The sequence below is a fragment of the Geotrypetes seraphini genome, chromosome 8, assembly GCF_902459505.1.
Source record: "Geotrypetes seraphini chromosome 8, aGeoSer1.1, whole genome shotgun sequence".
NCBI classification, from domain to species: domain Eukaryota; kingdom Metazoa; phylum Chordata; class Amphibia; order Gymnophiona; family Dermophiidae; genus Geotrypetes; species Geotrypetes seraphini.
Genome location: NC_047091.1, coordinates 162,845,248 through 162,860,285, shown reverse-complemented (window position 1 = coordinate 162,860,285; position 15,038 = coordinate 162,845,248). Strand labels below are relative to the sequence as shown.

The window sequence follows — 15,038 nt, the reverse complement described above, 5'->3', positions numbered from 1 at the left end:
GCGGTATACAAACCTAAGGTTTAGTTTAGTTTAGTTTAGTTTAGGCAAATCCAAAAATACTTCAACAACGAACAATTCAGACTCCTGGCCCAATCCCTAATCCTTGGACTCCTGGACTACTGTAACATCCGTTACCTGTGATGCCCTGCCAACATATTAAAACAACCTCAAACAGTACAAGATACAGCTCTCAGACTGATATACTCACTGAAGAAATACGACCACATTAACTCCGCGTTCCAAGACTCGCACTGGCTCCCAGTGCAGGCACGCATACAATACAAATTCTACTGCACCCTATACAAAGCCCTGAATGGAGATGGACCAAGCTATCTAAACAATCGCCTAATCAGGAACAACACATCCAGACCAAGGAGAACAAAGGCACACTTTACCCACTCCCCCGGTCAAAGGCATACACAGCAAAAAAAAAAACCTATGGGCTAGATTCACTAAAGTCCACAAATCGATCCTATTCGTGTCCTATCCGTTTCCGAGTCATTCTGGCCGATCGATTCAGTAAAGCTTGTCCATGCAAATGATCTAATCATAAACACGCCCCCCACGTCTCGCTGGAACATCGATCGATGCGCGTGTGCATTGTCTCCTTGTTGGTTTTGAAGCACATAACGCATGCGCTAGCTCTATAGGACTTCACTGCGTAGAAATGGGGCGGGGTTTAATCACGGACGTCATTGGCGGGCTCTGTCCATTTCTCTCAGGAAAAGAACTGTTTAGTTGCTAGAAGGCACAACAGTTAACAGCAGTTGAATGTGCTGGGATCACGCGCTGTTATATACAGCCTACGAATCCCAGGAGGCTGTGCGGCTCTTTCTGCCGTGAAGCATGAAGCAACCAAAGGCGACCTCGTGACGTCAGATGCACGTGACAATCTAGCTGGAAGGAAGGAGGGGAGGAATAGCTGGCCCTTAAAAGTTATTTTTGATTTTTTAAAAAAAATTTGGCATTGATATATGAAATGTACAATGCGCAAAGAGAGCACGGGGTTAATCTGCGATTTTCTCACCATCCACATTACAAATCCGAGATTCACTCCCGCGCTCGCTATGCGCATTCCAAACAAATTGTAAAAATATTTCTAATGCTTATGTACATGAAAGTTTACATATATTTAAAGTTTAGATATATTTTGGATTTTCTGCGGGGTAGATATATATTTTTAATGGGGTTCTTAACATGCATGCAGCAGTTGCTAGGCAGGAATAGTCGGCGAGGATGCAAAGCGACTGGTCCTCAGCAGTCGAAACTTTTTGGAACGGTAAGGCCAGTCGGTTTGGACGAAATGGTTTCATGAATCGATGCCTTAAGAAATTTACATGCCTTTTTACTCATTTGCATGCGCAGGTCGGATCGGATGCGGATGGGGTCTGGAGGAAGGTTAGTAAATCGAGCCGGAGTCAGAAAGTGAGCGCAACCGAGCGGTACACGATCGGTTTGCTTAGTGAATCTAGCCCTATATGACGGACTATTAGCAACCCAAGCAGCAAGACTAAACCACCACCTCTCCAGTCTGATGACCACAATGCCCAACTACAAAACCTTCAGGAAAATTGAAAACTATGCGATACAAGAAGTTTGTCAATTGATCTGACTAAATCTTCCCAACTCCTCAGATCCTAATGCATTTTCCAGCTATCAGCCTTGTAATTCCCCTGGGAATGCCCAGGACTATTCTTTTGTAAACTGCCTAGAACTGAAAGGTATTGGTGGAATAGAAGACACTAATGTAATGTAAATTGTATCCCTATGGAAACTGGCAGCCAGTGTAATTCACACAGTAAAAGGAAAGCAGATGTACATTTTAAATATAAAAAAAATACTAAAGGCAGATTGTTATAAACTTTTGGTTCCTAAAAAAGGCTAATCTGGGACAGCTAATTTGCCTTTTTTCTAAAGCAATTTCAAGTGATGTAATTTAATTAATCACAGGTGCGAGCAGTACCATAATTAACACACGGTTTAAAATGCTAATTCTAGCATAATAAGCAAAATAGCACTGAAATACTTAACAGCATAAAAAAATAACAATCTACACCTACTGAACTGAGCAATTTATACTGTAAAGTAGAATATTAAAAATAAAAAACCTCAATAAGAAAGATGCAGGTCTGTGAAGCAAACCAGACAAGTCATTCTGATCACTATTGAAGAAGAGATATAGATCAAAATAAAAAAAGGGGTTTTGGTTTGGAAAAAATGAATATCAAAGGGGAACCAACAATTGGGGCGTTCTTTAAACGCTTATCATTTTTGAAATTTCAAACTAAGGGGGTTAAGATGTTGCTGAAAATTATGTTGTTTGCTCGGCTTCCTGAAGAAGCATCTATAAAACATAATAACATAGCAGATGACGGCAGATAAAGACCCGAATGGTCCGTCCAGTCTGCCCAACCTGATTCAATTTAAATTTTTTCTTCTTCTTCTTAACTATTTCTGGGCAAGAATCCAAAGCTCTGCCCGGTACTGTTCTTAGGTTCCAACTACTGAAGTCTCTGTCAAAGCTAACTCCAGCCTATGTACACCATCCCAGCCATTGAAGCCCTCCCCAGCCCATCCTCAACCAAACAGCCATATACAGACACAGACCCTGCAAGTCTGCCCAGTACTGGCCTTAGTTCTTCAATATTTACTATTCTTTTCTGATTCTAGATCTTCTGCATTCATCCCACGCTTTTTTGAACTCCGTCACCGTTTTCCTCTCCACCACCTCTCTCGGGTGCGCATTCCAGGCATCCACCACTCTCTCCATAAAGAAGAATTTCCTTACTTTGCTCTTGAATCTACCACCCCTCAACTTCAAATTATGTCCTCTGGTTTTTACCATTTTCCTTTCCCTGGAAAAGATTTTGTTCTAGATTAATATCCTTCAAGTATCTGAATATCTGAATTATAGCTCCCCTCCCCTGCCCCTCCTGTTGAGGTTTACTACCAGCAAGATAACTGTTTTTAACTTATGCCATTATAAGCTTGAGTTTATAACCTTTTTAGCATGTGAAGCCTGTGTGCTATGATTAGAATCACATGCACTGCTAGTATAAAATGTGTTACCGCACGGTTGTTTTAGAAACATAGAAACGTGGAGTATGATGGCAGAAAAGGGCCGAAGGCCCAACAAGTCTTCCCACTCAAGAACCCTCCCTCCCAACTAGTCTGCCCACTCAAGAACCCTTCTTCCCTGGAGTATCTATCGTTTGAGCATAACTCTGTAGTACTCCCACCTGTTTGTCCCATCAACTCTTGAAGTCGAGCACGCTACTGGCCTCGACCACCTGGCGTGGAAGATCATTCCATCGATCAATCACCCGTTCGGTGAAGAAGTATTTCCTGGTGTCACCATTAAATCTTCCTCCCTTTAGTGGATGCCCTCTTGTCGCCGTGGGACCCTTTAGAAAAAAGATTTCCTCCTCCACTTTGATGTGACCCGTGATGTATTTGAATGTTTCTATCATGTCCCCCCTTTCTCTGCGCTCGAGAGAATATAAGCGCAGTCTGATCAGGCGTTCTTCATATGGGATGTCTTTAAATCCTGAGACCATCCTAGTGGCCATTCTCTGTATCGACTCCATTCTCTTCACATCCTTTTGATAATGTGGCCTCCAAAATTGGACACAGTACTCCAGGTGAGGTCTCACCATGGATCTGTATAACGGTAGTATGACTTCCGGTTTTCAGCTGATAAAGCTCCTTCTGATGCAACCCATTATTTGTCTGGCCTTTGCTGAAGCTTTCTCCACCTGATTAGCAGCTTTCATATCTTCCCGGATGAAAACTCCCAAGTCCCTTTCTGCAGTAGTTCTTGTTAAGTTTTCACTGTTCAAGGTGTATGTTCTGCATGGATTTCCGCTTCCAAGATGCATTACTTTACATTTCTTGGCATTAAAGTTTAGTTGCCAAGTACTGGACCATTTTTCCAATACAAGCAGGTCTTGCTCCATAGTGTTGGGCCTGGTTGCGCTGTTAGGTTCTGATGCCCTGCCCACAACGTTGCATAGTTTAGTGTCATCGGCAACCTGTAATTTTGCTTTGAAGTCCCTGAGTCAGATCCCCTACAAATAGCATCGGGCCCAAGACCGAGCCCTGTGGCACTCCACTGGTCACTCTCGACGTTTTTGAGGGGCTACCGTTTACCACTACTCTTTGAAGCCTGCCGCCAAGCCAGTCTTGTACCCATGCTGTCAGTGTTTCTCCTAGTCCTAACGAGTTCATCTTGTTTAATAACCTACGGTGTGGAACACTATCAAAAGCCTTACTAAAGTCCAAATACACTATGTCCAGGGACTCACCCTCATCCAGTTTTTTAGTTATCCAATCAAAGAAGCTTATCATTTGGATTGACAAGACCTTCCCTTTGTAAAGCCATGCTGGTGGGGATCTCTTAATCTTTCATCATCCAGAAACGTGTCTAATCTGTTCTTAATCAATTTTTCCATGAGTTTACTTACTATTGATGTGAGACTCACTGGTCTATAATTTTCAGACTCTGATCTACCTCCCTTTTTGTGAAGCGGGATAACGTTGGCAGTTTTCCAGTCTAGGGGTACTTTTCCGTTGCTCAGGGAAAGATTGAAGAGCACGACCAACGGCTCTGTCAGGACATCACTCAATTCTCGAAGTACACTAGAGTGTAGATTGTCCGGGCCCATAGCTTTGTTCACTTTTATTTTTGGTAGCTCACAGTAGACTTCGCTTGCAGTAAATTCCATGTCCCGGAATGGGTCTTCCGAAACCCCCCCCCCCCCACCGCTTGTGTTCTTCTTCCTGTCGCTAACGTATTTAAAAAAGGATTTCTCCCCTTTCTTTACCTGCCTAGCTATGTTTTCTTCCATCCGGAGGTTAGCCTCTCTGACTGTCATTTTAACTTTTCTGGATTTAGCCATATAGGTTTCTTTAGCTTCCGGTTGCTGTGATTGTTTGTAGGTAACGAACACTTTTTTTGTTTGTTTGTTTGTTTTACTAGTTCTGAGATCTCCGCGGAGAACCACTGTGATCTGTTGTTCCTGCATCGTTTGCTCACGGTTTTTATGTATATGTTGGTTGCTTCTAGCAGGGTAGATTTCAGAGTCGACCATAGTTCCTCTACATTGTCCGTCGTGCTTTGATTTTGCAGCACTCTGTAGACGTAGTCCCCCATGCCCTGAAAGTTAGTTCCTTTAAAATTTAGTACCTTAGTCGACGTATTTGACTTTCTTGAGGTGGAACCACATCATGTTGTGATCGCTGGATGCCAAGGTGTCTCCCACTAATATCTCTGTGACACTGTCACCGTTGGTGAGCAATAGGTCCAGGATTGCCTGATCCCTAGTGGGTTCCAATACCATCTGCTTGAGGCATGCTCTTCGCATGGAGACTAGTATCCTCTTGCTGCTGCTGGTTGTAGCAGAAGGTTTGTTCCAGTCCACATCGGGCATATTGAAGTCTCCCTCCAGCACTGTATCTCCATGCAGTGTGATGGTCTCAATGTCTTCCATTAGCTTATCGTCTGCTTGCTCCTTTTGTCTAGGTGGTCTGTATACAACACCAAGATACAGGCATTTGTTATTGCCCCTGGCAAGGTTCACCCAGAGGGACTCTCCCGTATACTTGATGTCTGTAATTTTAGTAACTTTGATGTCTTCTCTAATGTATAGAGCTACCCCTCCTCCTGATTTGCCCTCTCTGTCTCGACGGAGTAAGTTATATCCTGGTATGACTATATCCCATCCGTGGGACTCCGAGAACCATGTTTCTGATATCGCCACTACATCAAGGTCGGCGTTTCTCATTTCTGATTCCAGTTATAGTATTTTGTTGCCTAAGCTACGGGCATTAGCATACATGGTTGTCCATTCTTTCTTTTTGTATGGAGTGTTTTCTGATTGAGATAGTTTGTCCCCTTCAATCTTGCCTTTGTCACCCCTTCTGATGCTTCGGTCTCCTTCAGTGTCCAAGCGATATCTCCCCCCCTGACCTCCTGTCCATGCGAGCACATGAAGATTAGTCTTAAGAAACTATATTTTATATTTTGTGTAAATTAATCATATCTCTGGGGATTCTTTTGCTGTTGTAATAATATAGACCAGGCAGAATGACAAGGTAACCGCAGGAAACCATCTTGTGTCATTCTTTAGTGTCTATCTCAACCTCAATCCTACTACACCAGCATTCTTCAAGCAAAGGCTTGAGGATCAGTGGCTGAACCATTCATACTCTGATTCTTCCCTCTCTCCTTAAAGAATGACAAAGGGATGGTTTCCCGCAGTTGGCTACGGGGACATGGACAAATTCTGTCCCTGTGTCATTCGCTAGAAGTACCTGGCAGAAACCCAAAGAGTAGCAACATTGCAGAGCTGAGACTGTGATGTCATAATGCCTCATTCCACCAATGCCTAAGAGCCAGCCTCATTGGTGATGTCACAATGGGTTGATTGTCTATACTTGGCTCACATAAGAACATAAGAATTGCCCTACTGGGACAGACCGAAGGTCCATCAAGTCCAGTACCCTGTTTTCAACAGTGGCCAACCCAAGTCCAGGTTCTTTAGTGTCTATCTCAACCTCAGTCCTTCTGCACCAGTATTCTTCAATGCAAGACTTGAGGGTCAGTGGCTGAGCCCATTCATACTCTGATTCTTCCCTCTCTCCTTAAAGAATGACACAGGGATGTTCTCCAGCAGTTATCCACAGGGACACGAACAATGACAAATTCTGTCACCGTGTCATTCTCGGATTTTAGAAAGGTACAGGCAATATATGCGCACCTCATCACTCTTCTACATCAGAAATAAATCTCCTTCTATCCTTACTATCTCAGTTCTTAGTGTTTAAACAGTTAAAAAGCAACTGGTTATGGAGTGAAGTATATGATTAGGGCTCTTCAGATTGGAAAGGAGACGGCTGAGGGGAGACATGATTTAAGTCTACAAAATCCTGAGTGGAGTAGAAGAGGTACAAGTGGATCGATTTTTCACTCCATCAAAAATTACAAAGACTAGGGGACACTCGATGAAGTTACAGGGAAATATTTTAAAAACCATAGGAGGAAATACTTTTTCATTTAGAGAATAGTTAAGCTCTGGAACACATTGCCAGAGGATGTGGTTAGAGCGGATAGCATAGCTGGTTTTAAGAAAGGTTTGGACAAGTTCCTGTTATTGATAAAGACATGGAGGAAGCCACTGTTTGCCCTGGATCAGTAGCATGGAATGTGGCTACTTCTTGGGTTTTGGCCAGGTACTAGGGACCTGGATTGGCCACCATGGGAACGAGCTACTAGGCTTGATGGATCATTGGTCTAACCCAGTAAGGCTATTGTTATGTTCTTAAGATGAAGGAGCCTGATCAGAGAGGGAAGGCATTTTTTCTGCCATGTGGTAGTCCTTGTTATTCCCAAAAAGCAGCAAGAAGAGTCAGTGGCATAGTAATGGGGGGGGGGCGGTCTGCCCTGGGCGCCATCATGGTGCCCCTCCTCCTCTCACCCCCCCCCCCCCTGTGTCTTCCCACTCCTCCCCCTTCCCCTGTACCTCTAGTTTTTCACCACTACAAGTAACAACTTCAACGTGCTCTCCGCCACCGCGTCAGCTCCCGACATTGCGGCACCCTTCCTCCTCTCCACCCCCCCACCACCTCTTCCCACTCCTCTACCCACTGTGTGCGTGCCCCCCCCTCTCCCCATTCCTCCAGTTGCTCACCATTGCAAGCAGCATCAATGTGTTCCTTGCAACCGAGTCACTTCTGGGTGCTGTGTATAGGAAGTGACATCAGAGGGAGAGGATGCAGTTGCAAGTTGCACATTGAAGTTGTTGGTTGCGGCGGTTGAACATCTAGAGGGACGGGGAAGGGGCGTGCGCAAGGCAGGGGAGGCAGAGAAGGAGCAGGGGGCGGAGCCAAGGATGGGGGAGGGGCACCACCATCCCAGGCACCTCTCACCCTCGCTACGCCACTGAGAAGAGTCTATCTTAAAAGAGATGACCGTCCAACCGTCTTAATCAGTGAGGATTTAAAAAGGAAGACAGAAAAAGGAAATGTTTTTCCCCCTTCTCTCCAAATGGTACCCTCTTCCTTCAAGTAAAAGTTGCTTTTAGAATTAAGGGATACTTTAAAAACAAAAAACTAAAGGGGGGAATTCGTCGATGTGTGCTACTGTTAAGACGGGTTATTTTGCCACAGGTTGTGTTATGCGAGTGTTTTGGAAAGTTTGGTAAAATAGCAAGTTAAACAATGAGGGCCATACACTCGGGAGCAGATTCTGTATACAGTGCTGCTATCGGCGGCCACCTACAAAGCGGTTGCCAATCGCATGTCAATCACATGACGGAACTTTATACAGAATCACGCTTCCGGGCAAGATAGGCGCCGGAAATGTAGGCCAGAGTTGTCCGGACATACATTTCTGGCGCCTATCTAAGCCTTGAATCGTGCCTACACAGGCGCGTTCCACGTCTGGCGTCAGCCACGCCCACAGTGGTGTTAAGACACTGGAAAGCGCCTACATAAGAATGATTCTGGTGCCTTTTATTTAGGGCGTCTGCTGGCACCTAAGTTTCAGCGCCAGTTATAGACTTGCCCCATTAGTCCAGCGACTTTCCAGTTTTCTCGTAAGCTATTTTTCCTACGATACGAAAAAAACCTGGAAACTCGCTGGACTAAGTGTATAGCCCTCAATGGAGACTACATTGTTTCACTTGCTTTTTTACCAAACCTTTCAAACCGCCCTTGTATTTTAGCACCGGGTCCCATTTCATCCAACGAGTCCTTGTGCTAAAATAGGAAGGGCTATGGCTCACTGGTTGAGCTGCTGCCTCTGCGCCCAGAGGTTGTGAGATGAAATCCCAGTACTGCTGCCTGTGACCTTGGGCAAGTCACTCGATCCTCCAGTGCCCACCATTTTGAATGTCAGTTTTGAAATGCAAAAGCTGCAAAAGGGCAAGGGCAAGTCCCCATTCCCTATCCCCTTTCATCAATCCCAGTATCCTGTTTCCAACAGTGCCAACCCAGGTCCCAAGTACCTGGCAGAAACCCAGTGATGTCACAATGGCTTCATTATCCTATACTTGGTTCACATTAGAACATAAGAATTACCCTACTGGGATAGACTGAAGGGCCATCAAGCCCAGTATCCTGTTTCCAACAGTGGCCAACCCAGGTCCCAAGTACCTGGCAGAAACCCAAAGAGTAGCAACATTCCAGAGCTGAGATTGTGATGTCATAATGCCTCATTCCACCAATGCCTAAGAGCCAACCCCATCAGTGATGTCACAATGGCTTCATTATCCTATACTTGGTTCACATTAGAACATAAGAATTGCCGTACTGGGACAGACTGAAGGCCCAGTATCCTGTTTCCAACAATGGCCAACCCAAGTACCTGGCAGAAATCCAAAGAGTAGCAACATTCCAAAGCTGAGATTGTGATGTCATAATGCCTAAGAGCCAACCTCATCAGTGATGTCAAAATGGTCTGATTATCCTATACTTGACTCACATAAGATTTGTCATACTGGGACAGACCGAAGGTGTGGCATACAGGTCAAGCTGCTGCCTCTGCACCCCGAGGTTGTGAGATGAAATCTCGGTGCTGCTCCTTGTGACCCTGGGCAAGTCACTTAATCCTTCAGTGCCCTCTGCTTTGAATGTCAGCTTTGAAATGCCAAAGCCACAAAAAGGTGGTATAGATGTCCCCTTTCCCCTGCCCCACCCACTAAAATAACCTGTTTGTTTTTTGTTTTTTTTATTTATTTATAATTTTGAATACATTACAATATCCAATAATTCAAAAGAAAAAGGAGAATCACATAAAAACAATACATAATCAAATCATACATACATAGTTCCTTTCAAGCCCGCATTAATGGGGAGTACATCTTGCTATTCTAATAAGTAAAGTTCAAAAAATATAAAGGACAATAATTCTTGGTTCATACTAATGAACCCTGAATCATTCCTTAAACTAGGATACTATTTATATTAATTCTCCTCATATTCTCAGCTAGGTGAAACAAATCTCATTTCTATTTCTTTTCTCTTGCAATTAAGAATTGTTGTAGTTGTATAGGATCCCAAAAGAAATATTCAATATCTTGTAACTTAATCAAGCATTTACAGGGAAATTTCAGGTAAAAGGATGCATCCAGTGCCTACTCTCTATCCTTCAATTTCAAAAATTCTTTCCTCCTCAACTGTGTGGTTCTGGATACATCCGGAAAAATCCTAACCAAGTCCCCACAAAATTTCATTAACCTGTTTTTAAAATAAAGTCATAACCTGTTTTAACAGTAGAACACACTGATTAATTCCCCCTTTAAAACCACTAAACAATTTCATTACCATAAGACACTTGAAGGCCATCACTGAGTGTAAAATGTCAAACTTGCCCAGGCTTGTAGCATTCACCTAACACAGCATGAGACTACAAGCTGGCTTATTGGTTAATTAACAACCCACATCTAATCAGCACAGTTGGCATTAGATGTTGCAAGAGTTAAATAAATTCTGTACCTAATACTTTGCCAGAGGTCTGCTATAAAAATAAGCTGCCTTGAAACAAAGATATGTGAGTGGTGTATTTTCCGTATACTGTACTTAAAAATTGGTAGCTGCAGCCTCATTCTCTTGTGCCATTCAATAACATTTGATTTTGGCCTTAGGCTCTGCGGATACCACACAACTACAAAAATTTGGAAAAGGTCTGGGAGGAAAAATGAAATTCACGGTGTAATAACGCAGTTAGATCTGACCCAGAGCCAGCTGATCGTCTTTAAAATCAAATAGGAATTGATTTTCACTGTGCTGCAGAACTGGCTTCAGATGTGCCAATGAGAGGTCACCGCTTTTGGGACAGAGGATAGCGATGAGCTCAACAGAAGGTGATTTGGATGGATGAGCCTCTTTTCCTTCTGCAGCCTAATTATCTATGGGATCAGTACTGAAAGGAAGTTCTTCGTTCACCAGTGGTCGGTGAATGCATATTAACTTCCCTGTCTGTGGTTAGTATACAGCTGAAAATCAGAACAGTAAAGAGATGGTGGAAGGGTTTTCAAATTATCCAGATCCCAGTGATTGTCAGTGATTGTCCATAATTTGAGGTTGAGGGGTGGTAGACTCATGAGTAATATTAGCAAATTCTTCTTTACGGAGAGGGTAGTTGATGTGTGGAATGCGCTCTCGAGGGAGGTGGTGGAGAAGAAAACGGTGACAGAGTTCAAACAAGCGTGGGATGAGCACAGAGGATCTCTAATCAGAAAATAATGGGTACACATTGAAGGAACTAAGGCCAGTACTGGGCAGACTTGCACGGTTTGTGTCCGTATATGGTCATTTGGTTGAGGATGGGCTGGGGAGGGCTTCGGCAGCTGGCCTGGAGTGAGCTTTGACGGAGACTTCAGTAGATGGAGCCTAAGCAGAGTACCAGGCAGAACTTGGGGTTCTTGGGAAATAGCTAAGAAAAAAATTTAAATTACACAGTAATTTAAAGAGAGGGTAAGGTTGAGCAGGCTGGATGGACCATTGTACAGGGCCGTTGTACAGGGACGTTGCACAGGGCCATGGCGAGACCTCATCTGGAGTACTGTGTGCATTTCTGGAAGCCACATTACAGTAAAGATGTGCGCAGAATTGAATCGGTTCAGCGGACGGCCACCAGGATGATCTCGGGGCTCAAGGGTCTCTCGTACGAAGAGAGACTGAACAAATTGCAGCTCTACACTCTCGAGGAACGTAGGGAGAGGGGAGACATGATCGAAACTTTTAAGTACCTCACGGGACGTGTCGAAGTGGAAGATGATATTTTCTTTCTCAAGGGACCCTCGGCCACAAGAGGGCACCCACTCAAACTCAGGGGCGGAAAATTTCATGGCGACACCAGAAAGTATTTCTTCACAGAGAGAGTGGTTGATCATTGGAACAAGCTTCCAGTGCAGGTGATCGAGGAAGACAGCGTGCCAGACTTTAAGAATAAATGGGATACCCATGTGGGATCCCTACGAGGATCAAGATAAGGAAATTGGGTCATTAGGGCATAGACAGGGGGTGGGTAAACAGAGTGGGCAGACTTGATGGGCTGTAGCCCTTTTCTGCCGTTATCTTCTATGTTTCTATGTTTATCTGCCGTCCTTTACTACCGTATTTTTTGCTCCATAACATGCACTTTTTCCACCCCCAAAAAGGGGTGGAAATAAGAGTGTGTCTCATGGAGAGAATACCCACCCCGTTACCTTATTTAGTTCCTCCGGCGGTCTGACAGTCCGGCCCTTCCCTCCGGCTGACTCCCAAACTTGCTGCAGCAGCATCAGAGCGGATAAAAGGCAGGTGCGAGCTTTTCACGCTCCTGCCTTGTCCCGCGTCGCTGCGTGAATGGCTGCCATCAGTTCTCGCGCCAGATTTTGAAACAAATGGTACGGGGCTGGGGGGAGTGTCAGGGGTCCTGAGACAATCAGAGCCTTATGCCCCTCCCAATGCACCAGGAAGGGGAAGGCCTGCCATTTTGAAGAGTGGGCATCCCCTCTTGCCGGATTTTTGACCAAAAAGGTAATGGGCTGTGGAAGGGGGAAGGTGTCAGGATCCCCGGCCGGTGGGGGAGTCACCCCAGGCAGGAGGGAGTGAGCCACCCTCCTGCCAACTTGAAAAAAAGGCTTGAGGTGTTGGGGGGTTCTGTCCTGGTGGCATCTGGGGGGAGGTGTCCCGGTTGTGGCATCCCTCCTGCCAGTTTTGAGGGGAATGTGTGGGTTGAGGTTCCTGGGCCGGTGGGGGGCTAAGTGGGAGGGGGTAAAGGTGGGGGTAATCGGTGGGTGGGTGGGAGGGATGAAGAATTTTTTTAAAAAAATTCATCAGGGCCTTTAACGGTAGGGTCTGCTGTCATAGCCTTATTATCCAGTCAGTATCGGAGCTAATCAGTGCTCAGGCCCTGACAGGAAAGTAAGGCTATGACAGCTTAGATCATGTTGTTAAAGCTTGCATGGGAAACAACACATTTCCCTGCTGTGCATTACACAGAGTGCTCATTAGCATACTAATGAGCTCCTTGTAATACATTAGCATAGGATTCTCAGTGGCTGCTACGAGAACCTTTTTGTGCATCAGCAGGAGAGTTAAAACCAGTCTTACTTGCAAGGCAACCTTTTGCGTATCGGGGCCTATGTTTTTATAGAGAAGTTTTATCAAATATCCTTCTTTTGGGGGTTTTATTCTATTCATCTCTTTGAGCTCTGGCTAGTTTCGGCTGTGTACTATTTTGTTTTCTCTTGGGTGCGAACTCAGAATCTGGAAATTTAAATTACACTCTCGGCAGACATCACTGACAAACAGCCAATCGATGTAAATAAATCATCAGAGAACAAACTAGCGGAGAAAAATCTTAGAGAAAATCGCAAACTAATCAAAAAAATGCTTATTCATGAGGACAATTTCACTCCTCATTCAAAAAGACAATATTTGGATAATGAGGTCTTTTAAGCGGTATCATGCAGAAACATCTGTTACACATACAAATGAAGTACAGTAGCTGAGTAGTTTTTTTAATTTTAAAAATGTTATCTTTCTTACCAAACGAGTCTTGCTCAGCAGGGTGTGCAGCTTCTATTTGGCCTATGTAGCATGAAAAAAAAAAAACCCAACAGAAAATGCAGTGAAAAGTCTTATCAGCAGGAACCGTGGTTAGCAAGTCTGAATGCAGTCTTTTAAAAACAAGCTGGATAATATTGAACGGCCATATTGGGTTAGACCAGTGGTCCATCCAGCCCAGCATTCAGACCACGTCTCCCCACTCCTGGCCAATCTTCATTGGCTCCCAGTGATTTCCAGAGTCCAATTCAAATGCTCTTGCCTGGCTTTTAAGATTATTCACGGCATCCTTCCTTCCCTATTCCCACTTTCCTTCAACTCCTCGTGCCCTGACTCCACCAGGACCGCCCATAAATTAAAACTATCCTTCCCCTCCTTACATGGTATTCTCCACGCAGGTAAACTGGGAAAATCACTTCTTTTCAAAATCACAGGTCTCTGGAATGACCTTACTATCCCGCTGCGGAACCTGAGCTCCCTCCATTTATTCCCCAAGCAACTAAAAACCTGGCTCTTCTCTAACATGTAATTTCTTTTCCCTTACTTTTCCACTCGATTTATAAACTTATGTAAACCTTTTCCTTGTTCATAGACAACGGCGCGAAAGACAAAGGCGCGCCCAGACAATTGAGCGCAGCGCGGAGGTGCGCGCTGCTCAAAATTACTGTTTTTAGGGGCTCCGATGGGGGTTTTTGTTGGGGAACCCTCCCAGTTTACTTAATAGAGATCGCGCCGGCGTTATGGGGGGTTTGGGGGGTTGTAACTCTCCACATTTTACTGTAAACGTAACTTTTTCCCCCAAAACAGGGAAAAAGTGAAGTTTTCAGTAAAATGTGGGGGGTTACAACCCCCCAAACCCCCCCACAACGCCCCCACAACACAGCACGATGTCTATTAAGTAAAGTGGCGGGGTTCCCCCCACACACCCCCGTTGGAGCCCTAAAAACAGTAATTTTGAGTGGCACGCCTTTGTCCCGGCGCGCTTTTGACCTGACACCCCTTTTCCTACCCTTTCTCATTTTTAAGTTCTTGTAAACCGTGCCGAGCTCTACTTCCGTGGAGATGATGCAGTATATAAACTTAAGGTTTAGTTTAGTTTAGTTTAGATTACAACAGTGGCCAATCCAGGTCACATGTACTTGGCAGAAACCCAAATAGCAGCAACCCCAAAGAGTATTAAGATTCCATACAGAATCTCAAAGAGTAGCCAGATTCCATGCTACCAATCCCAGGGCAAGCAATCCCAGAGCTACCAATTCCATGTCTGTCTCAATATGGACTTTTCCTCCAGGAACCTGTGCAAACATTTTTTTAAACCCAGCTACATCCTCTGGCAACAAGTTCCAGAGCTTAACTATTTGTTCAGTGAAAAAAAATGTTTCCTCCTATTTGTTTTAAAGGTATTTCCATGGATCTCCACATTGAGCTCTCAGTGATCAGCAGTTTTAAAGCTGCTGACAGTCGTGTTTAATGCTGGGCCATAT

General features: G+C 44.5%; 1 protein-coding gene across 3 annotated transcripts in view; it reads right to left on the bottom strand.

Moving 5' to 3' along the window:
• Nucleotides 1–15,038, bottom strand: part of RPH3A (rabphilin 3A) — a 266,108-nt gene that overhangs the window by 78,171 nt on the left and 172,899 nt on the right. For 2 of the 3 annotated variants that reach the window (XM_033956966.1, XM_033956968.1), the window contains exon 7: nt 13,537–13,578. The exons of the other annotated variant lie outside the window; for it this stretch is intronic. In XM_033956966.1, the coding sequence (XP_033812857.1) occupies nt 13,537–13,578 (42 nt within the window). The remainder of the gene's footprint in view (nt 1–13,536; nt 13,579–15,038) is intronic. 3 annotated transcript variants of the gene reach the window in all.